This window comes from Pterocles gutturalis, unplaced genomic scaffold (assembly GCF_000699245.1).
Source record: "Pterocles gutturalis isolate BGI_N339 unplaced genomic scaffold, ASM69924v1 scaffold1684, whole genome shotgun sequence".
Taxonomy (NCBI): domain Eukaryota; kingdom Metazoa; phylum Chordata; class Aves; order Pterocliformes; family Pteroclidae; genus Pterocles; species Pterocles gutturalis.
The window spans coordinates 13,352-38,262 of record NW_010132869.1 but is presented as its reverse complement, the minus strand read 5'-3'; the positions used below and the strand labels follow the sequence as shown (position 1 = coordinate 38,262).

At 41.2% G+C, this 24,911-nt stretch overlaps 1 protein-coding gene across 1 annotated transcript in view; it reads right to left on the bottom strand.

The window, feature by feature from the left end:
* URB1 (URB1 ribosome biogenesis 1 homolog (S. cerevisiae)) overlaps positions 1-24,911 on the bottom strand; it is a gene marked incomplete at its 5' end in the record, with an annotated part of 52,795 nt that overhangs the window by 14,637 nt on the left and 13,247 nt on the right. Inside the window, 19 exons of the mRNA XM_010081004.1 lie at positions 1,403-1,466; positions 1,558-1,668; positions 3,416-3,609; positions 4,344-4,402; positions 5,594-5,771; positions 5,977-6,178; positions 7,376-8,231; positions 9,219-9,398; positions 9,877-10,101; positions 10,674-10,870; positions 12,117-12,287; positions 13,363-13,501; positions 14,160-14,276; positions 17,584-17,703; positions 18,908-19,020; positions 21,636-21,758; positions 23,386-23,536; positions 24,162-24,335; positions 24,729-24,866. Coding sequence (XP_010079306.1) covers positions 1,403-1,466; positions 1,558-1,668; positions 3,416-3,609; positions 4,344-4,402; positions 5,594-5,771; positions 5,977-6,178; positions 7,376-8,231; positions 9,219-9,398; positions 9,877-10,101; positions 10,674-10,870; positions 12,117-12,287; positions 13,363-13,501; positions 14,160-14,276; positions 17,584-17,703; positions 18,908-19,020; positions 21,636-21,758; positions 23,386-23,536; positions 24,162-24,335; positions 24,729-24,866 — 3,512 coding nt within the window. The remainder of the gene's footprint in view (positions 1-1,402; positions 1,467-1,557; positions 1,669-3,415; positions 3,610-4,343; positions 4,403-5,593; positions 5,772-5,976; positions 6,179-7,375; positions 8,232-9,218; positions 9,399-9,876; positions 10,102-10,673; positions 10,871-12,116; positions 12,288-13,362; positions 13,502-14,159; positions 14,277-17,583; positions 17,704-18,907; positions 19,021-21,635; positions 21,759-23,385; positions 23,537-24,161; positions 24,336-24,728; positions 24,867-24,911) is intronic.

Sequence of the window (24,911 nt, the reverse complement as noted above, 5' to 3'; positions counted from 1 at the left end):
CTGGCAACACCTTTTTCAGACATCCAAAAGCTTTTCAAACTCAGTCTGAGGGTGTCTCATTAACTATTTCCTACCATGTTAATCCAAGTCAGAACTTACCTTCTCAGAAAAAAACACTTTTTTATTTGAGCTATAAATGCAAGTAAGTATGATAGCAGCTGCATGAAGACACAGTGATCAAGACCTGGTCAGACAAGGTTGCCTCAAATGCAATCGACATTTCAAACCAGCATGACATTGGTTCAGTAAAACATAAATCCTCACTGTCTTCATATTCACTCAAACTCTTCGGTGCTGGGATCATGTCTAACCAAGGCTCTGGCTACCAATTCACTTCAGGGTACAGTATGAAATTGGTTTTCCTTTAAAAAGGCTACATAAGTTTTGGGACCTAACTACCTCTGAAATCAGTCTCCTCTTCACATAACACCCTCCCATTTGCAAACACTTTCACTAAAGATTTATGCCCTGGCTTCTGGAAGCCACTTCAGTTCCCTGCTAACAAGAATCTTCATTTCCTGTCCCCCTTCATAGACTGCAAGGATTACCTATATTCTTAGACAAAGCTAAGGGAGGTTCTTAATTCAGAGTCCTGTCCTGCTCCAACTGCCTGAGCCAGTACTCTTGCATTGCTGTTAATGTTTATGCCCATACCTCAAAGACAGAAAATCACATTTGAGCAAGGCAGAGCAAAAACATTAGTGTCTGCAAGAACTAACTGTTAGCAACAGACTTCCCTGTGGACTGCTTGGGCACAGGGCCTGAAAAGAAACTGATTATTTTATATGGTTCTCTCTTATGAAGCATGTAGATGCATTGCAAGGTTGTGCTACAAGGAGAGCTACAGTCCAGACTGCTGAAAGACAAGGAAGGCATTGATACCATGTTAGTACCCTAAAACTAACAATACATGTGTTAAGGCAAAACGTTATACACTCACTCCTCCACTGGCATATTCCTCTCCTCTCCAGCAAAGCACCAGAGCCAAGTATCATGTATACAGAGGAAAGCTCATTGAAAAGGGCAACGGATTCGCTGAGTAGCAAATCCTGTATCCCAAGGGAACACGGAAGGCAAAGGAGTCCTACACTAGCAACCTGTGCTTTGGCCTTCATCTGTGATTAAATCCCTATAGTGGGTTCTTACTATGGAGAGCAAGGGACTACTGAAATAAGACAGTCCTTCACCCAACACACAGACACCCAAAAGTTTGGGTAAATCATGAGAATTATGTCAAGAATAGGAAATAATAGGAAAAATGTTTCCAAAAGTAACATTCACCTCTAGGTTTGACATTGCTCAGTGTTCACCTCAGTTAAAAAATAAGACTCCGAAAAAATGCCAGTTGTGAGGCTGCTTATTTGTGTGTAGCTAGTAGAACAAAGGAAGGTGGTCAGCTTACCTGGAATTTATAAGACTTTGATTATTCTTCTCATATAACTGGAGCAGTAGCAGTATCTTCTGATCTAAAACACAAGACGAAACCCAAAGTCAGTTACCTATGAAGATGAAAACCAGATCTAGTAGGAAGTACCTTTCCCAGGCTAACACACTTACCTACAGTACTGAGTGTAGCCCCATAGGCACCTAGTAACACGGCAAAGTGACTGCTCTCACAGAGAGAAGGGCTGAGTTTCACAACTGTCAGCAGTATATCCACCAAGGCCTCTGAAATAAACACACAGCTTTAGCTTTGTTGTTCTCTCAGTTAGACAGTGTGTATATAAATACCCCCCACACATACACCCTCTCTAAATAGATGCACACACAGTACTGTACATTTTAGATCAAGATCTATCTATCTCTATAAATACCAAAGCCCATTTCCCCAACTACACTAAAGGATGATTACGATGTATTTAATTAAAACGGAACAACTTTTTTTGAAGAAGCTAAAACGGTATTCCCAAGCTGGACACACAAATGTTATTGTGAAGTGAGGTCCACAATGTGGCATACTACCCTTCAGAAACTTGTCACGTGTACACATTCGCTCTCTGGTTAAAAAGAAGTGCTATACCCTATCCTACCATACCGCAGCTCCCTCCTCTCCCAGAAAGGTATCTTAAATTAGCTCAGGAGTTGCACAGAGTAAAGGAAGACATCCCAGCAATCTCCCCAAGCTACTCAAGAAGTTACAGCAAGAACTTGTTAAGTTCACAACCCAGCTGCAGTAACTTATCAAACTGCTTTTACACTGTGCAGTTAAACAGGGGTCATCACTGCAGAATCCAATCTGTTAGCAAGCTACAGGAACTCTGTCCTGGGGCATACAAAAACTATCCACCTTTATTTTATAACTAGCCGAGAAAAAGATCACGTAAGTGATCAGGTTACTCAAAGACACAGAGGGCATCTATGGCAGATTCGAGACATGAATCCAGCTTTCTTTACTCCCAGTATCTGAAAAGGCATGGGCTTTTTCTCCTAGTATCTACAGGAATATGACATGTATGTCAAAACAAAACAGATCATAAAGACAACAGCCTAAATGAATGCACTCTTGACACCAAGTTTCTGAATTACTCAGAGTTAGCCTCAAAGAATCCATCTTGTTGCTCTACAGAAATACATTCAAAAGGTAAAGCACATACAATGCGCAGCAAAATCTGTTATTTGTTTTTTATTTCACTAAATTTGTGACTTCATGAGAGCTTTTTGCTCTTCTCATGTGATTTAAAACTTTAAAGTCTGATTACATATTGCTCATCAATACAAACAAAATTTTTTATCAACATGCTGCCCTGAGAATTTCCTCCCCTTTTCTTATATGGCTCCTTCAACCATTGAATCTCAAAATCCTGTACAGGGGGAAAAAGCCGAGGTGTATGTAAGATTAAATGATTGGTTCAAGGTCAGGTAGTATGTCAGTTGACAGAGACGAAAAAACAAAGCCAATCGTATGCATGAACTAGAATCCAATTTATATGACTCATGGAAGGCTACTCCTCGTGAAAGGCTGCAATATCAAATGCACATTGAGTAAATTAACATTTTTTGTACAACTTGCAAAATCAACTTAAAATCTTCTGTATCAACGCATTTTAAAATAGGTTTAAACATCACACAGATTTCTAACAGAACCTATATGCACCTATAAGTGATATTACACTAACAGCCTCACAGAAACCAAATGAATCAATTCAAGATTTCAGCAGTTTGTTTTTAAAAACAAACAACCCACCACAAATACACCTTTTCAGTAGTTTTAGAAAACATAAGTGTTTAAAACTGGCAGCCATAAAATGAATGCAACGTTTGGATCCAAGTAGAGGTAGAATTTAAAACTAAATGCTAATATTCTGGAATTGTTTAATAGCTCTGCAAGTATATGTAGGTGGATAAGTTACTGGATGAAGAGACTATAATGTGAGAAAAACAAGATGTTAAAGGGAAGAAGAAGATAAAAAAATACCTCTTGTCTGGATGTTCGTGCCATCTTCTTCTCTTGACCTCAGTATGGCTGACAAAAATAGAGAGTGCTGCGTGACCATCATGTGAAGTTTGGAGAGCTTGACTAATCTCTGACTAAGTGAAGATTCTTTCTTGTATAATAACTGAATAGCAATGTTCAGGACTTTCAAAAATGCTTCATCTCTGTAGCGGTACCTTTAGAAGCAAGGATCACAGAAAAGTCAGACCCCAACCAAACCCAAGGAAATATGCTTGAAAAATATCTGTTTAAGAAACGAAAGCTTTGCAAAGAAAGCAAACTTAGTCAAACCAAAACAAACTAAAAAAATAGGAAGCACATGCACATCTTCCCCTGAGCAGCTTTGATTTAATTTTTTAAGCTACACTGGTATCTTAATTACACAAAATAAAGGATAATCAAAACACAGCCACACACGTATAGTTGCCCTGATCTTAATAAAGGATTAAAATTTTGCCTACTAACCCATCAGACAGCAACCCTTCAGATTAACACTTCTACCTCCCCATCCTGAATCATTTTTTATTTCTTTTATTTAAATGGTTTACATTTAAAGGTGAAAGATCTTATTCTGTTTTCATATGAATTGTATTTAAGAAATATCTTAAATAAAAGAAGCTATATGAGCATAAAGCTTCTTTATGCCAGTTGAAAAGAAGCTAGTCTGGATATCCAGTTAGCTATGTTAGTTATACTAACTGGAGCACAAATCCAAACCTGCCTGCAGTTGTGCAGGTTCAGGCTCCAATGAAGCCAGTGCACGTGACATAAAGCACATCCTGAGAAACAAGGAGCATCGTCAAATCTGACTGAATTCAAGGGAGATGGGGTGTTTCCAGTATAATGCAAGACAAATCCAAGTGAACAGAACTGTACCTCCTACAGCAGTTTTGGTGCATCTCAAACTTACTTGAGTCCCATCTTCACAAGGCTGTTCCAGTCATCTGGGTCCACTTCTTCAACAAAGCGCTGTGTACGTAATAAGTAAAAAGAAATGCTTACATTTAGCATGTATAGCTTCTACAGGTCATCAAGACCAGCAACTTTTGTTCAACAGGCACACTAACAACATGCAAGCCAAACACTCAGGTGGGATGATCAAAGGATAACAAGGAAGAAAGCTCTCGGATACAACAATCCTACCTCCTGATTCAAATGAAACTGCAAGTCTTGTTTTGTTGGTTCTGGGAGCAAGGGAGCATACGAGCTGTATGCAATTAAAAAGCAAGCTGGTCTGTAGGTACCAAAAAACCCAGAGTCTTGAAACTGTTCACACTCCCAAAGTGTGAAAGGAATAAAAAGTTGGTAAGTCAAAGCAAGAGACTCAGGTACTAGGTTTTTTGTGTACCTACAACATGCTTAAACTAACCAACCTTTCTATGTGGCAAACAGGGGTGGCTGGGTGTACGTGTTCTCCACAAAAACTGATCTTCCCTGAAATGCTATAAACCACAATAAAAACCAATCAGTTTTTAAAAGAATGACAACTGCACATGCCATCAGTCCCGGTAATGGTAGGTGCTAACCTCATCAGGCCTGTGAACACCATCAGGATGAACACTATGAGGTGGCCCCTTGGGTCCTGCAAGACTCCTGTCTTATACAATCATGTACTAAAAGGTGGTCTCACCAGAAGTCATCAAGAGGTCAAAGGCATTCACTGCCTGCAGAGACCTTCATTTTTATGTGTTACATGGATCTGTCTACTTTACTGAACTACAAAAGAGTAGTACAGAGGGAATGATCAAGTAGTGTTCTTTGTGATCAAAGTCCAGATTTCTATCTACGATCAACTGGATTTCTGACAGGGACTTCAGAGAGCATGGCAGGTGGGTCTTGTCAGAAGTGTCTCTATCACTTTTTTTTTTCTTTTAATAAAAACATCCATTGGCAACCTTTCAGTTTTAACTCTTGAACACCTCAAACTCTGATTTTCAAAGGGGACTGTTAGCAGAAAGCCATCATCAAGAACAACTCAAAACTGCTTCTTACAAAGGATTAGCAGGGCTAAGTTAACTCTGTAAAAGCTGTTAAAAGCCCACAGAAGCCATAAACTATAAAACAGAAAATAAAGTCCAGCCTATCTTTACCCAAGATACAAAAGCACAATAAAACACATGCACATGGTCACATTCTGGCAATGCACATAAGAAGTCTCACCAATAATTCTTCTAGCCTCAGCAGCATGGACCTCTCCACTTCTTGCTTGCTTTCATCTTTACTGCTGTTGTACATGACAATTAACCCCTTCATGCAGGCTGATAACAGGCGTCTTCTCCAGGAATGCAGCTCTTCAGAGTTTTCAAGCACTCTAGATATGGCATCTGCCACTGTCCAACTGCAAAAAGATATTTATTTCTTTTTTAATGTTATAACATACTTTTTGTATATGCTAAATGTGTTTTGCTGCCAAAGCTGTGAAGTAACAGATTCTCTGATGAGGGAATGCTATTATTGTTCACCATATGCGCATTCATGCATATCTATCACAATGCCTTATGGGAGAAGCCTAGTCCTGAAACAGGGCAACTGGATTTGCCTACCTCTCGTTATTTTCTGCTTTCTCAAGAGCAGCAGGAAGTTGGTCAATAAGCTTTCGCAGCCCTTTGCTTCCTGAAGATGGCAACAACTTCGAAATAACTTGCAGTTTCATAGTGGTCTCATGCGATGCTTCTGTATCCTGAAATACACTGCAGAGCTCCTTCCACAGAGCTTTCCTCAAGGCAGGTGTAACAGCTGAGGCAACTGTTGGGAGAGAGCAAGGGACACAGGTTTCACCATCTAAGCGTGTGAAGCAACAAGATACATAATTAAAAAAACCCAAATCACTTTTCAAATTAAGGTCCAGATAACTCAGTTTCTAGGAAATTACACTACAGTAGCTGCTAATCTTCTACAGAAACACACTCTGTATTGCTCCATAGAACCATTAGGAAGTATTTAGCATATGTACTAGACCACTGCTTGCTACGCAGCTGAAGTGGTTAGACATGAGCAAACAATGCAGACCTTCAAAAGAGGGACAACTTCCTGATAAGAAGCCTTGTCCTTGCATCTCAGGAAGGATGAAACTTTACCAGTGTTCTCACCCTGGGCTCAAAGGAAATTTTCTCTCACATCAACGTACAGATAACAGATACTTTATAAATCAAGTCAGTCAGACAGCAGTCTCCCCTTCTAGAGTTCAAGCACAAAACCACTGGTGTACATAAGGTGCTAGAGAAAGGCTCAGTTCTTTAAACCATCCTCTACCTTCCTATGTGCTGACAAGGTCTTTTCACTACTTGGTAGAGCTAGTGTTCTCCACCAACACCTACAGTCAGCCTGCTTCTGTTGCTATTCACATTCCTATGCAATAGGAGAAATGAAATCAAAGTGATCCTGTTCTGTTGAGTTGAATCCTAACTCATAGTTTTGCTGGTAGGAAATTTAACAGTCTTGTCAATTTAATGCTGCTGTTGGCTTGGAAAGTTTTGGACTGCCAGCTTAGGAAGGCATTACTGTAGGAAACTATATTTGGAGACTTATTTCAGAAGAAAGTTTTGGACTTACACTTGTAAAAGAGAAAGCTTACATTCTGCAAAACCATACGGCTATGGCATTCCACTCACCCGATAGTGTTCTATCTATGCCCAAGAAAAAGTTTTTATCTCCTATACTAAATGAAGACAAGCATGAAGACAGATTTTCACACGCACTAAGTATTAAATAAAGGCTTCAAAAGAGAAAACTGGGCAACAGCAACTCTAAGAGTACTTTGCTTCAGTTTAAGAGCCAACCTTCACTACATAACGCAGAGGTACTTAGAATCATCACAAGTTAGACATGTCACTCTTACCACCTCTACTTATTGTGCAGAGGATCCAAGACTTTAAGGCCAGCAGAGCCTACACTGGGAATTCCACCTCCCAAATCACAAACAGGGATCAGTTGTGCCTTTACCTGCAGAAGGTCGGGTGAAATCATACTGGTCTCTGCATTGCAAATACACATTAATGAGGGGAAGAAAGCTCTCCATGTTTTTCCTGAGGTACTTTCCAGAGGCACTGCTCAGACACCAGAGCTCAAACTGCAGCAGGTGAGTCCTACAGTGTTTTATCAGCATGCCTACAATAGCAAGGGAGGTTTCAGACCTCTGGTTAAGGCAGTGAACATGCACCTCTACACGGACTGTGTGTGCCAGGACTGGCTCACTCTGGAGAGCCTGAAGGAAAACTTTCTCCAAATCTTTGCTGGCTGATGCCAACATCAATATCCCCAAAGCTTTAATATGCTCTGTGGACAGCAGTAGTTCTCCTTGTTGGGGCTGCCTTTGGTAGCTTTCTGTGAGGAGCTGCACCAAAATCTGTCCATAGAAGCTTAATTGTTTCCCTTTTTTACACGATTTTTTGGATTTCTCAGTAGTCAAGCTCATCTCAGGAAGGTGTAGCATGGTTAAAGTGATCTCCTTCAGCTGAGCTGCAGCCATGTATACATGCAACTCCTCCAGAGCTTCCAGCTGGTGAGACTTCTTGGGAGAGACCTGGCTTCTGTCTTTCCCCACAGCCTGTAGCTCTTTCAAGATACTTTTTGTGATAGCTTCAAAATACTTTGATAACACATGTTTGTGATCCATGTTCTGCAATATTGGGGCACCCGTTTTCAACAGCTGGAGCACACCAGAATTGAGGTGAGCCGAAAGGAGCTTGACCGTGACAGGGTTTAAACTGTGCTGAGGAAGAGAACGTTGTTCTAAAGCCAGGAACCAACCCTCCAACGTAGGATGTCCAAAAATCAACATGAGTATATCTTCTAGTGTCTGTAACAAATGGTTGTAACAATATCACTGAATGGATAATTATAGTTTGGGGAAGAAAAGAAAAAAAAAACATTCATTTGCCTGTCTTCCTGAGCATGTTTATTTCAATTACTGAACATGAAATTGTCTATTGACCGATCAGAGGATAAAAATATTAATGAATTACAAGCACATAAATACCATTCTTCCAAAATTTATGATGTGGGAGACACACCTTCACTCAACATTCTCCACATGTCTAAGCACCTTTCCAGGGGAAAACTGTATATTCTGGGATTTGTCAATACAATTCCATTCCGATCTCCACAAATCCACAGAACAGATGAAAGGGGGGTAGCAATTCACTCCTCCAAGCACGTGATTTTCATAACCAAGCTTTACACAGGGCTTAGGGAATAGAATTTCTTCTGCAAAGGTGAGTGATCTCTGTCAGGACCTCTCCTGACTGTATTCCAGTTCAGAGGTGAGACTGTATATGATGCAGCTTGGTCAAATTTCCAGACAGTAGTTTCGTAATTGCTGGACCACATGCTCAAAGTTCGTATGCCCTCCTCCTAGACCTTAACAGTATCTCTCTGCATCAGCCTGTTTCCATTCAATACAACTCTGTGAAATACACAGTGTATGATATCCTGTTCACTCTCTGTCCTTCTGAGGACCTGGCAAAAGCTATAGTAGTGCTTCTACAAAGCAGTAAAATCTTATTCAAGCCATTACACAGCAAGTGTATGACAAACACACTTTAATTCTCACTGAAATCCCAAAAATCCTCATGACTATTATCAAGTCACTGCACTCATAAAGCCTGATCCCTGCTAGATCCCCTGTTCTGTCACATTTAGCCAGTTCCATGTTTTGGTAATTCATGAAAATACATCAACATAATTTGTCCTCAAAAATAGTTCATTTGAAGATAATTTGCTGTAATTAAATATTCAGCAAAACTTCTGGCTATCTCCCTAGAGAATAAATCAAGGGATTTAGTACCTTGTCATTTGAAGACTCCTCTGTAATCAGAGATTCCTCATCCATAAAGAGATCTGATTCAGTCCGGCGCTCTTCTCGTTTCTGATGATTATCCAACTCTATCTGATTTCCCCGGCACAACAAGCTGCTCAGCAAGTCCACATAAAGGTCAACAAGGTGAGGACCAAAAGTTTTACTAAGCTGTGAAAATAACAGACACCTTGGAAGTTGAGAAAAGAGAAGGATGGGAGCAGAAGGACAATTATCCAATAGGAACAGAAATTAACTAAGAACTTCCTAGATTACAACGTTTTCTGGGGGAAGGAATCACTCCCCTTTGTAGAAACATAATTCTAAGAAAAGTCTCAGGGTGCCAAATATATATTTATATATTTCCGTCTACACTGCAACTTTTTTTTTAGTATAACACAGGCCAATAAATTTCAATCTCTGGAGAGGCTTCTCATGGATACCCAGGAGCTGGACTAAAATTAGAAGGATAGACATTTGTTTACAAATTAGGTGCAGGTTTGTCTGGTCCTCTACAGCCTCAGTGAGAGCTGAGTATGTGAAAAAGCTGCAGAACTGGATCCTTGCGTTTTAACAGCCAAGTCATTTGTACTTGCTGCATTAAAATACAACAAACCAACCTGTAACATAATCACAATATTGCTCTTACACTGCCAAAGTTCTCCACTGTGGATTTCAGGTATAGCAACACATGCTTTACTCCTAACAAAAGCTGTTCAGGCGGAAGCTGGGAAGCCAAGTCTCTCAATTTTGTCTGGATATCGTCTTCCAGTAAGGTATTGCTCCCTCTCTCATAGGCTTTCTTTAGCAAGGTGGTAAATACAGAATCCAGGGCCCCAGCAGGTTCTTTGCATACCTCTTTGCATTTTTTAAACTGTTTAAAATAGAAAAAAAACATAAGAGAAAAACAGAGATGAGTATGAATCAAAAGTTTCTTTAACTACCTCTGTTTTGAAATGAGTTCTGCACTAAAAGTGGGACTGAAGCTCCAGGAGCGTATGTGTACAGTTCTGCTACCACAGAGCTAGTCAAAGGTGTCCATGGCGAATCTGCACATTGTCACTATTGGGCTAACAGAAAAACACAGCAAGCTCTAGTACAGCTGGTCCATGCATTCCCGATGCATAGCTGGGTGAACTCCAATCACTGTAAACTTGCTCCTCGGACCACATCACACATTATGCTACACTGTGCCTGACGAGGAGCTGTAGTCTGGGTGACTGCATACAACCCTCGAGCCCCAGCTTCACTTCCCAACCACAGCACAGACTTCTTGTGTCATAAGAGAAAAGCCCTTGAAAAAAATTGTGTCGCCATGTGATCAAGAAGCAATACAGAATTAGCTTCATGTAAATGCACTTTCTGATGGAAATGTAACCTTTATACACTGTGAGGTTTTACAGTAATGCTGGCTTGAGTATTCAAGTGACTTCAGGTATTCCATACCACAGGTTCCTGAGATTGCTGGGGTATCCAGAGTTTATAATACTGGTTAAATCGGTAGAGTTGAGGATACTTAGAAACTTTCAGGGACTGTAGATCTTTATCATAGAGCTGGAACATCAAGCAGAGGGCGAGTGGTTCTCTCTGAGAGTGTAGGAGGTCAGTGAAAACAGCAACAAGATACTCTATGATGTGTGCTCCTAGAAAAGCAAAATAAAAAATAAAACTTCTGTTGACAGAAGGAATCTGCATGAGCACAGACACTAGGGCAACCCTCTTTCCTTAAGGTCTGGGCAACAGGCCATATAGCATTGTTTAGAAAAGTACTGAATAGTATTAAAACATGTCTGTGATAAGCTAGACAAGTGTTCCTGACCCACTGAGGTATCTGGAAAAATCCTCCATACAGTAATCCTTGTTGAAGTAAATAATCACCCCACTTTCAGACACATGCTCAAGCTGGCCTGTTTCCTTCCAGACAAGCATAAAACTAACTCTTCCTTTACTGTGTTGTGCTAAACTTGTCTGTATTTTGATGGATAAGGACCCCAGCCACGAAGAGGAAAACTGACTGGTACTGGGGGGAACACACCCAGGTTAGCACATACTAATTAAATATGGTGGATTTTCTTTCCAAACTGGGACTTTCAGTCCCACCCCAGGTGCCACTCAACAGCCAAGTATACATAGGTGTTAGTGAGGTGCTGTGTTGTTGGCAAATCCTGCTCTGAGACCAACTGCTGCCCCTGTGACTCCTCATCCCACCAAATCCTTTCCTCATGAAGTGTTAGAACTTTGCAACATTCACCTTCCGAGCTTCGTCTCTAAAGAAGTTTTATTTGGAAAACGCATCCATTTTCTATCCAACAAGCCAGTCCTCTCTGCCCTACTGACTGGTCCCAGTGGAAGAGCTGCCTACAGCCGCTGAAGACACCTTTCTCTCACAATCTGCACATTCTGTGCTTAAAACACTCTTGTTATTGAAGCACAACTGCTTCCAGGCCAAAAGTGTCCATGCAGTGACAGTGTCTCTGGACTGCTCCTCAGTCCCCTCTATACTATGCATGAATGAGTCTGAGCTCATTCTCCTCCTTCACTTCCCTGCATCTCACAGGGGAAAGGTGGCCTCTCTTTTTCTAACCTGGGCAAGTTTGTTTTCCCATAGTAAGAGCTCCCTAGAGTCAAACAGGGGTTTATAGAATGCCTGCATCTCCATCTATTTTCCCTACTCCAGAAACCAAAAGCGAGTTTCTTTAGGGTCAGAAAAAAAGGACAGAAGTACCTCATACGCTTTAACACCTCTCTTGAGCGGGAAACACCATCGATCTGAAGCTCTTTCTGATTGCAAGTAAGATAATAAAATGTCTGGAGGAGCTCACCAGGTAAGAATGATCTCACTTCCACTCCACTAGCATAGATGACACATAGAAAAAAAAACATCTGTACCTGTTCCATTTTCAGTCTGAAGCAACAGTATATTCCTGGCTTCTAATGCAGCAGGGACAACAGCACTGAACGGAAATGTTTGGATAATCATGTCTTCATTTAAAGTGAACCCAATTTCTTCATCTAAGCCATCACTGCCCTCAATTAGGACATCCACCATATCCAGGACATCTGTTAAGTGAAGGAAAAATGTAAGCAGAGGATTCAGACTAACCAGAAAACAATGAAGGTAGAATCTAACACTCCAGGAATACAGGGAAATACCCAAAATACCAATACCTGAATACCCAAAGGAGAAAAAAGGATGAAAGACACATTTGTCTAGCAATGTAATGGTAAATGCAACTGTAAAAATCACTGTCTTACTGTGTGCTTAACTTTACTTTTTCCTTTTCAACACTGCTGTCTAGCTGACAGAAGTAAGGGAAGGGAAGAGGCACATCACCCACTGCTGTCATGATGGCATTAGGTAAGGACTATCAGAGCGTAACAGTGACAGGAAATGTGTACAGGGAAGTACAAAGGAAGCAGCCACTTCCCCCTTAAAAGAACATCCTGAGAAAGTCCTTGAAGAGCTTCTCAGCTCTGTACAGTCAGAGAACCAAATCTTGGTCATGAAAGAGTCAAAGACAGCTTTAACACCCGAAGAAGATACCTTGTATTCTATCACTGACATTAGGTCTCTGTAGTACAGGCAGCTCAAGGCAACTGATCCATGTGGTACTGAGTGTTAAACTACCTCAATTATCTTACTGCAAAATCCTATGCATGGATGGTTACATCAGAACACCTAGCACGTGGTTAGCTGTCCAAGTGTCCACATCTGCAGAATTTTGTAGGGCTGTGACTGGTCCCAGAGAGCAGGAGCAGCAAAATTCCAGCGGTGCTCCTGTGAGCAAGAAAGTTCCCTAGGCACCCCAGCCCTTTCCTCTGGGATGAACAACCCCAAAGAGAGGAACTGTATTAGCTTCCATTTTAGTTAGAAAATGCTGTTGCAGGAGCCTCAAGAGAGATTTACAATACTGTCAAAACAGCGTAACTGCATCAGAAATTACTTTTGAGGGTAAAGTGGTAACTGCAATTCAGACTTCTACTTCTGAAACTAAATACAACTGGAGAGATGAATCCTGTAGGTCCTTACTTAAGCAGGATTTCCCTAGTTACCAGTCATCAGTTTGCAGATTAGGGCTACAAAATTTAGCACGAAGTCTCGGAATTCTCTGTTGTTGAGGGAATCACCACATACCGTCAATGTGAGAGACGGGGATGCTGACATTATCAGAGTCTTGTTTAAACATATTAACTTGGAGCATACTGGCTTCCTGAACAAGGTCTGCTGCTTTATCTGTATATGGATAGGGGTTTGTCACCAGTTTCAACAGGATCTGTTAACAAAGGTTGAGAGTGAAATGTAAGTGCACAAGCTATTAAGTCTATGGGAACCATATCTTGCTAAGAAAGACTGTTCTAAAAGCCGTTGTAAGCTAGGAAAGCTTTAGGAGGATAGCTTCCACATAATTCCGCAGGAATCTGACTATGGTTATCACTGTACATGGGACACTGGGTCTGATTGGAAAATGTCCCCTGCAATTTTGCACCTAAAGTGGTACCACAGACTGAGTCCCTGGGGAAACTGCAATGAAAAGGAAGCACTGGGCATTTAACTTCCTGAGAAATAAACAGGAAGTGACAACTTTGCTTGTAAAAGATTACAATTTACTCAGGTCTGATAGTTTTGGCAGGTATTGCCACATAAAGAAAAGATGAGACAAGAGCTACCCCCACACACAACACTACCCTTATATCAACAGTGCTGTAATGACAACTTATCCTTCTGGATTTAATTTTGCTCCAAATCATTTCACTGTCCTCCCACCCAAGAAAAGGAAGATGTCAGTTCTCTATAAAGAATTACAAACACTGCTTTTCTCAGAATTCATTCACTGATCTTTGTCAGGTTTCTCAACAATAGCCACAAAATAATTAGTTTCAATTAATGCTATTCTTGGCATTGTTTATCCAGCTAATTTGAACAGTTTTTACCCTTTCCAAAAATTGAATCACTGCTTCCTTTTTGTCTTCTTTTGTACTATCCAAGTGTTCCAGCCAAACTGAAAGTTCCTTCCATGTGTACTCAAACACTCCACTGTCACGTAAAACCTGTTCAGAAAACCAAAGGGGGGTGTAAAAAAAAAAACAAACCTAAAATACAAAACTCAAAAAAAGCACAGATCTTTTTGCACAGTAATTTCATGTTTTCTTCTTGTAAAGAAAAAAAAAGGAGAGCAGGTTGACGAAAAGAAATATGTCATTCTCACCTCAGAGGCTTTATTCCCACTCACCAGGACCACTCTAACTGCATAACAGATGGCAAAACTGAATGCACTTTTGAAAACAAAATTTCCCAAGACTGCATTATCTGACCTCAGCATTACTAGGACCAAGGCCTAGTGTCTTCATCACAGCTGTTTGCTTACTGCTCTGTCAGCAAGAGCAGTAAGAAGTGAGGCATGACTATGTTACAGATGACGAATGAAACCTGCTGAGTTCTGACAGACACACACAGGCTCTGCAGGAGAAGGGCAAGAAGCAGTTCTGGGGCAGACAAAAGAGGGCCTTCTGACCAAAGTAAGAGGCAAAACATGGCTGACTCTCACAACTGGGAAAATCAGCTGAGAGCTACTTCTTTCTGCTCCTGTCTTCTCAGAGCCTCTCCTCTCACGTGCTGTCTGCAGCACAAACCAAGTACAACTCCACTTGGTTCCTGCCCTCACACTGACCACGTATATGGAATGGATCCCATATGCATCCCATTCAAGTACGCTGCCAACAACTATTCACCAGACTGGGCAGCAAGCACATGGCGATCTCACTATGGACATTCATTCCCATGCCTTTGGAATACGAGACTTCTACTAGCACTCAGGGCACAGGAACCTGCACTGGCACATGCCAGGGCAGTATCCACCAGGTGGATCCAGAGGCCATCACACTACCTGCAGTGCTGCTCACCACAGCAGCCTCTCTGCCACTTCACTGCTCAAGGCCTATGGTGCAGGCACACAGAGGAAGAGAGCCAGCTGCAGCACAGAGCCACAGCCAGGGCCAATCCATCTTGCTGGTCCCAGCCTGCAGAAGAGCCTTATATTGGACAGCTTCAACGAAGCTAGTGTGTCCCCTGCACCACCATGCAGCCTGAAACACCAGATGTGTCCCCTGCAATGAGAACTACTACTACGCTGTCCCACACACTGGCAAGGAAGGTCCCCTTAAGACACAGCTAAAGGTAGCAGCAGTCAGTCAGCAGAAAGCCTACTGAGGTCAAAGTTGCCTGGACGCAGAGCATTTGTTCCCTCCACCTTAGTAAATCTTATTTTTATAATTCCAGGGGAGCAGGCTATATTGCTTTAAGGGGGGTTGTACGCCTTTATACCATTACAGCAAGAAAAAAAAAAAAGCGCCATACCCTTAAAAACAGTCCATAGAAGGGCTTTTGAAAACTACTGATGTAATATAAAGGAAAATCACTGCTACATTAAATCTAAATCAGGCTACTTATGCTTAAGAGTTGAGCAGAGGGGTAAACAGTCAAATAAATGAACAGTGAGTTGTGACCATAGCAAGGTCCAGAGAGGAGAGTAGGCATGCTCACGATTGCTGTGGGTGGTGAGGTAGATTCGATTTTACCACAGTCAAGTAATAGGCTTTAAAGTATTTAGAAATTGTTGCCCACTTGCATGCAATCTAAATTTGGGCCTTTATCTGAGGCCTTCACATTAGGAACTTGGTGACCCAATGCTCCATCTGTAAAAGAAAGGAAGGAGAAGGAGGGAAAGGAGGAGGAATGTCTGTCCGAAGGACAATCCAGATGACAGGTGATTTGAACTGCACAGTGGTAGAACCACTTGCCCCTCACTCTCAACAACAGAAGAAACCTTGACCACCTTCCTAACTCTGGCATCTACGTTAAATGACTGTAATTATGCAGGATGAACCCCTGCCTTGCCTTTGTTTCTCCCCACACACAAAATACAAAGGAAGCTATCACAGCTCATTTGCTCTACAGTTACTCCGTGTACACCACCATCAGTTATAAAAATAACACCACTGCTTACATGAATCTGACAGGATAATTCATTTAAAGAAATAAAGAAAGAAAGAAAAAGATTCATTTTTAAATAATTAACTATTTTTGGCAGAGTCTTGAAATAGAAATACACTTGCAGCTCTGATGAAAACAGGCAGGAACAGAATGTGAAATCCAAAAACATGCCTTCCGATTATATGGCACTGTGTTGAAAAATAAGCAAAACACACTCATTAACATCTATTCTTAGCAGCTTTTCTGCTGACATAACTGCCCTAACTTCACTGCTCCCGTATTCCCTTCAGAGAAAATGAAATAGACTGAATCTAAAAGAGGAGACAAGAGTGAGTCAGCCAGCCCACGTCTCCATTCAGCTAAAGAATCCAAACACACTACAAAAACTGTACTGGGTAGCTTTTGATTGAGATACTAATTACTGTGAGACGAAGTTAACCTGTCTTTAATCCCTTACAGGGACCAAGGGCAACTAAAACCTAATTGAATCACTGTAACTTTGGTGTCGTAGCTTGGACATCACGATTGCACCCTGCAATTGAAGCTAAATGCAGAAATTAAAATGCACAAAGCTGTACACAAACTTGCATGCCGCTACTACTATGGGACACTGCCTGAGGAACCCTGTTAAGGGCTTAAACCAGCTTCTTGGATTTTCTCTTGAATGTACAGTTGTTGGGTTGGGTTTATTTTTAATGTAGATCTCTACCCCTACTTAGATAACTAAAAGATGCCCGGTTTTAAAAAGATACTAGAACTGACAGGCACTGCTGCACTCATGAGATTTGTAGTTGATTAGCACTTCTGAAAAGTCAGATAATTTATTTAAATGCACAGAAGGGGATTTTAATTCATTTTTAAGACAAATGTACTCCTTGCATCAGAGCTTGTAACAGACTGTAACAAACAGGTCTATTTTGCAAGGCCAGAGCAAACTAGCTAAGGCTTCAGGAAGGCTAGAGTGATGAAGTACAGATTAAATAAATGAGGATAAAAAAAAAAGATCAAAAATAATCTCTTCTTGATCAATGTCAAGACCTTTGCAGGTACAAACTACATCAGTTTATTACAGTATCAGAATTAAGTCAGCCTAGGTGGGTGGGCAAATATTAAAGAAATTTTCCTTACTATTTCATCAATTGTTACAGCAAATTCAGTTGCCAGCATTTACTTTCATAGAATATTTAGCTAATAGGTAGATATCTTACAGCAATTTCCAAGAACAGTCACAGAAAACAGTAAAGAAGACTGCTGGCCACACAACTATGCAGTAAAGATACCTGCTTCAAGAAAAATTTTAGAACACAGAAATTTTAGGCCAATAGGATACAGTGAATATCCTGATATTTCAGATCAAACACTTACCTTGATGATCAGTTTTTTGGTTGAAATTTTCAGATGAGAATGGTTACTTGTAACAAACATTTTCATCAGTAAATAGAATACTGATTTTTCACCAGATACCTTCTCCGTCTCAGAAACATCCTAAAAGAAAAAAATATTAAAATTCCCCTGGTACAGCAACACTGTTCAGGATTATGCTGCACTGAAGCAGATACGTAATAAAAGTGTATTATTTTATAGACCTGTCCAAAAATACCAAAGCCAGAAATGAATGGGATCATTTACACTACTTCGCGTTCAGTGAGCCAGGAAGATGAATACAATGTTTTTTTGGAAAGTGGAAGAAGAGAGGAGTAACAGTAACACCACCTAATACAAGGATCCAAGATAAAGCCACTTTCCTCCCCAGTCATCCATCCTTACATAAGAAATACAATTATTTAAGAGACTGATCCCCAAAGAACAGGAAAAAAATGCAAATCACAGTAACACTGAACGCTATCTGAACATCAAATGACAATCCTTCAGCCACCTCTTCTGCTTTTCTCACTGACTTGTGTTTGATGTCTAACAACTGTAAACCTCCATTAACAATGCCAGATTTGGCTTTTATTTTTTCTGTTAAAACCCGTCTATACTAGAAAAGCACAGCCACAAGAAAATACTTAAGCTTCTTCACCTGTTTTCAGGTTTTCCTTTGCTTGCTCTTAACTCTCCTCTGTTTTCTTTTATGGCCAATGGAAAGGACAGAAAATCTCCCACAAGGCAGGGTCACAGTCACAACAGCCATGAGTGTCTCTGCTTCCCCCCAAAGCTAGGCACACTCTTCTCTCCAGACATGAAAAGCAGGCTCTCTACAGCTCTCTTACTTTACAGGCCTGCAGTAAAGAAGAGAGCAGGGGCCCTGAAGGTTTCCAGGAATTAAAGAGAGAAGGGACAGCTTTAACAAATGCCAGACTCTTCCCTGGGAATGGGTGGGATGGTTCCCATCAGCAGATCATTGCCTTGGTTTGAAGTATCAGGCTTTCTAGACAAATGGAAACCAGAAAATTCTCACTCTTGCCTCTCTCCAAGAACAAGAAGAGCTGAAGGAATCTTGTCCAGCCCTCTTCAGGGAGGCAAAAATTTCTGTCCTTGTAGAAAAACTTCTCAGCTCAGAAGGGATTCTTCACTAATGCTAAGACTATAATTCCTACTGGTTTTACAAAAAGGTCTGTCTGAAACCAGGAATGGGTCACCTCCTAAAACAACTGGACTGGCACTACTTTAAAATTAGGCAGTGCCAGATGTAAAGATTTGAGGACAACAAGTCAAGGAAGCATAAATCTGCCTTCAAGCCTCTTACCTGTACTCTGAACCAGGCAAATTTATTTGCAGGAAGTTCCAAAGCCACTTTCAGTATATGGTGCTGAAGAACAGGAGGGACTTCCTCTCGGAGGCCCTTTTCAGTGACGATACCTTAGGTTTGAAAACAATACAATCAACCTTATTTTAGTATACCTTCCTCAGACTTCATTTAGGGTTTCAAACCACCACTGTAAAACAAGCTGTCAATCCATAAATTTTCGTACCATGAGATTCCCAGACACAATACAATTATGTCTACCCAATCTACGTCTGGAATCCAGCCCTCAGCAGGGAGAGTCTAACACCTGCATCTGACACAAGCCATCACTGGTGCATGGGAATACAAAATGTCTCCTATCAGTCTCAGCAACCCTGAAAAGCTGTGTCCTACAGGAAGTAAGAAGGATGGATAAACTGGAGACCAAAATACAGAATTTAAGTCAATAACAAATCTTAATGCTTAGACTATTATGATATTTGCCACAGGCAATGGAACTTGACACTTGTGTCTGTCCCTGTATCACTTTTATCATCTGCTCAGAACAACTGCTTTGGCATAGCCTCAGAATTATTCACCTTACAGGTCACACCTGTAAACCTTTGTCCACCTAGTCTTTAGTAAAGCCTTTGACACCACTTTCCACAGCATTCTCCTGGAGAAACTGGCTGCTCCTGGCTTGGATGGGCATACTCTTCACTGGGTAAAAACCTGGCTGGATGGCTGGGCCCAAAGAGTTGTGGTGAATGGAGTTAAATTCAGCTGTCAGTCAGTCACAAGTGGTGTTCCCCAGGGCTCAGTGCCGAGGCCAGTTCTGTTCAATATCTTTATCAACGATCTGGATGAGGGGATCGAGTGCACCCTTAGTAAGTTTGCAGATGACAACAAATTGGGTGGGAGCATTGATCTGCTTGAGGGTAGGAAGGTTCTACAGAGGGATCTGGACAGGCTGGACTGATGGGCCAAGGCCAGTTGAATGAGGTTCAACAAAGCTAAATGCCAGGTCCTGCACTTGGGTCACAACGAACCCCTGTGATGCTACAGGCTTGGGGAAGGGTGGCTGGAAAGCTGCCCAGCAGAAAAGGACCTGGGGGGTGTTGGCTGACAGCTGGCTGAATATGAGCCAGCAGTGTGCCCAGGTGGCCAAGAAAGCCAATAGCATCCTGGCCTGCATCAGCAATAGTGTGGCCAGCAGGACTAGGGAAGTACTCGTCACTGGTGAGGGTACACCTCAAATACTGTGTTCAGTTTTGGGCCCCTCACTACAGAAAAGACACTGAGGTGTTGCAGCATGTCCAAAGGGCAACTAAGCTCATGAAGGATCTAGAGAGCAAGTCTTATGAGGAGCAGCTGAGGGAACTGGGTTTGTTTAGCCTGGAGAAAAGGAGTCCGAGGGGAGACCTTATCACTCTCTACAACTACCTGAAAGGAGGCTGTAGCACGGTGGGTGTCTGTCTCTTCTCCCAAGTGAAAAGTGATAGGATGAGAGGAAATGGCCTCAAGTTGTACCAGGGGAGGTTTATATTGGTTATTAGGAAAAAATTATTCATTGAAAGGATTGTCAAGCTGAACAGGCTGCCCAAGGAAGTCGTTGAGCCACCATCCCTGAAGGCATTTAAAAGTCATGGAGATGTGGTGCTTAGGGACATAGTTTAGTGGTGGACTTGGCAGAGCCAGGTTAACAGTTGGACTCGATGATCTCAAAGGTCTTTTCCAACCTAAATCATTCTATAATTCTATGATTTTTTTTCCCTGACAGACTTTAATTAAGGCATTTACATAAATCCCATTGTTACAGATCCCAGACCTGCTTAAAACACAGTTAGTTGCTCTAGTTTGGTGGCCTACAAGCTCTGGTGGCCCACAGACAGCAGTGACACCCAAACAACATTTTGCGCTCTCCTCCAGTCTCAGTTTTACATGGCTGTACTTACTGTACCACAAGCAACATTGGAGAATCTTGCCCACAGTCCATAATTTGTGGCTCACCATCCTTGCTGCATTAAGCAGGTACAGAAATGTCTCTGTTTACTTCTGCTATTTGAAGAGAAATACCCTCCACGAACATGACATCAGAGACAAAAATACAACAATATTGCTAAAGTGCCTCCTCATACAGGTTTTCCACAGGAGGTAATACCATACATAATACTGTTCTTCTCCCCACACACTGCCAAACTATGATAAAATAATTCAGAACACAGCAAATGGAAAAAATACTTGAATGTTAAAAGATCTTCCAGAGGAGACCAATGAATTGGTAAGTGCTTCTCCCCACCCCAAACTTTCTGTGAACTATCATGTTAAAAAATAAATCTGTATAATTGCGACTAATAAGTTTGGAAATAACTTATGTTAGATTGTTGACATAGCTCTAGGAGAATTACACCTCCAAATCTCATTAAGAGTTGAACATAAGTCTTCTTCAGAAACATTAGAATTAAAACCCCATACAGACCAAATAAGACACACAAAGAGGAAGATTGTAGTGCAACCTACCACTTTTCTACAAATGAGTGTAGCAGAGCAGCTATGGAATTAAAGAGGCCAGAGTGCCAGAGCACTGCACAAATAGCAACAATAAATGTCAACACAATGAAGAAACAAAGTGGGTTACTTTTAGAAAACAGTTCTTTATCTACACAGAAAAGCAAACATTCCTTTCTGCTGTAGACTTTGTAAACAGCCAGAGAAAGCAATGAAGGTAATAGAAATACCCATCACATACCTTTTAGCAGCTTGCTAAAATCAAAGGTGCTCTGTGCTACCAAGTGGGGCACAACCTTCTGATAAAGGCATATGACCTGAAGCAGTGCAGCTTTCAGAAACAGTGTCTCAGCATCATCTGAACCTAAACAAAGTGTTTACATAATTAGGTTCTTCTTCTTTCATACCAAGAGAGCACAGAGTAGCACCTATATTATTGAACATGAGAATTACTAACTTGCATTTCCAATAGACTTGCCTATGAAATAATCAGTTATCTTCCTTACTAACAAGAAGAAACAGAATAAGACCATGGAATCCTCAGCTTCCTTCTCCAGCATTCCTGTGTGAATACTTCTAAAACTCGATTAGTTTATTCAATGCTTAAATTGTCAGTTGCCATTTCTAACTTCATCCTAAAGTTCTCACACATGTAAAAGACAACCTCAACATTTTAACACTTCCTATAAGAATACAATCCGTCCCACTGCTGTTCAAGTTAAGGCTGAACAACAGAAAAAAGTGAAGGAAAGGATTATGGTCATGCTGCTGGTTCCCAGGGACACTACTTTTACCTAATACCTGGTAGGTTTGACTGGGGAAGTGCAGGAAACAGTACAGTACAGTTTGGTTAAAACTTTCTTTCTTTCCCCTCCCTCTTTCAAAATATTACTTTCTAAATGTGACCTCTTGGCAAGAGGAAGACAAAAATATCTGTATGAGAAAAACACCAATCCCAGACAAGGCGGCCATTTTCTTCTTAAGAAAAGGTATTTTAGCAGCTAAATATTCTTTTAGTTTATAAGATGAGGAGGCATAAAAGCTACTTTTATCCACTCAGTAATGAAAGGAAGCAAAAGAAATGAAGGGCAGCCAAAACTTTTTTTTAACACCTACTTTTTTCCTGTTAACTGGGTCTCCCTCAGGGAGCTATGAACTGGATGGATGACACACATAAACTTTGTCTTTGTTTGCCCGAGTCTCAACTCCCACTAAAAAAATAATTCTCTAGCGGCCACAGTGCAAATAAAGCTCTAAAGGTTAGCTGAGAGTAAGTGATACAGTATTAGCACCCTAGCATGCAGAGAAACTACAGCTACAGTACTTTAGAGATTAGCTACTCCATTGATTTCCAGAGGCGCTCTACCAATAAAGAGCCTTGGAGCGTCAGCGTTTGCTGCCCAAAGCCACACACAGGACATACACTGAAAAACTCTCTGCTCCAGGAGGTCTCACTGTAGAATATGCCCTGTGAGCTCTTCTCAGTGGTGCCCAGTGACAGGACCAGAGACAATGGGAACAAAGTGAAACACAGGAGGTTCTCTCTGAACATCAGGAAACACTTTTTTACTGTGAGAGGGGCTGTGCACTGGCACAGGTTTCCCAGAAATGCTGGTGTCTCTGTCCTCGGAGACATTCAAAAGCTGTCTGGACATGGTGCTGGGCAACCACATTTAGGCAGGGGGGTTGGACAAGATGACCTCCAAAGGTCCCTTCCAGCCTCAACCATTCTGTGATTCTGTGACAGTAGAAAGGCAAAACGCTTAACCTCCTAGTAGCAATGGCAGCCTATCTGTCAAACTGTGGTGTTAGGCAGCTCTGACTAGTGTCAGAATTAAACTGCCCAAAGAACTGAAAAAAGCAAAGATGAATAGTAAATGCACAAGTGACATCTGGACTCCGCTAAAGTTAACTACCTTACACGGGATGAGGATTTCACGACACACATTCACACACATGTAAGAAGGGGTAACTCCACCTGCTTTGCCTACCATGCTGTTCAGCAACTTCTGCTGTCTCGGTCATTGCCTTCGCAGCAGAGAGATCACTTTCCCTTTTCTCCTCTTTGCCATCGTGGTGTTCTCTCCCTTGCTTCAGAAGGGACTGCCAGACAGCCACTATACTGGTCATGTCTGGTAAAACCTAGAAGTAAAATCAGTAAATTGCAATAGCTCTCCTGCATGAGACAAAGCTACTGTGATAAAAATATTCACAACCAACCAAAACAAGGATTTGCTGCTCTTCACAAAGGTTGGAACTGATCTTGTATGCAACCGGAAAAAGATCTGAAATCAAGCAGTGTACTTGCACTTCTGCAGAACATAAATAGCAGAAAGAACATTTTATTGAAAAAGTTTCCTGTAAAAAATTTTTGTTTGGTTCTTCATCCTCACGGTGTATTTTCAACCCAAGTACTACCTTTTCCAGTAACTTCTAACTCTGAACGAACTCTGCTGGCTACAATTTACTTGAACCAGGAGGAGAATTTGCTTCTGAGCCTGCTCTTGGAATTCATTTGTAGCACAATAGCTGCCAATGTTACAAATTTGTCTCACAACAAAATTTTATTTGCATTTCCATCAGTCATCTTGGTTAGGAAATGTAGCCCAGAACCACAGCAGTTATTAACACCTCTTAACACATGGTCTTCCCCTCCCACTGCTCAAAGATACAGTCTCCTGAGGTCAAGGCTACAACCACATGGGGAGAAAGCACAGAGGAGTAACTATGTGCTGCAAAGTGACTCAATTCTTTTTTTATTTTGTACCTTGCTGATGGCTTCTCTGTACAGCTGTACGAACTCCTGCATCATTGATAGTGTGTAGATTTCTGACTTTTGCCAAGTTTCTTCATTCAAACAGTACTCGATATTCTTCAAGGCTCTTCTCAGAACCATTGATAGAAGTGACAGTATGCTATGCTTCACTACTGTGCTGGGTAACTAAAAGAAGGAAGTTAAATTAATGACATTTCACTGCTTCCTCTTATGCTTTGCACATAATCTGTACTCTGAATATATGTTAAAATTTGTTAATGAACTAATTACTTTCTAAACCTTGGCTTGCAGGAAAGAATCTATAGGTATTCAGATTCCCAGCCTAAACCACCGCTGAGTACTGGCAGAGTTGGTGCCTGTGAATGGCTCTTGGAAGCAGTATCACTGGGTTTAAATTAATTTTCCAGTGCTTCCCCAAACTAGCTTTATGCTGGGACAGACAATATAAAATGCACACAATTAGCCAACTTAAGAAACTTCTTGGCTGATCACACTCTTAAATCAAGCAGTCTTAACTAGGACAGAAAATTCCACTGAAATACTATAGACTGCTCTTACATTTAGTCCATGGGCGAACATTGTCTTATTGCACACTGCAGGGACTGTTGTTACCATCACCATAGAAAGCAACTTGGGAAGAGGAATAAACTCTGAAGTCTTAAAAGAATTGGAAATCTCTGGTTGAGCCTCATAAATCTGGAATAAAAATAACAATTTAATCAATATTGATATAGTCCTGGA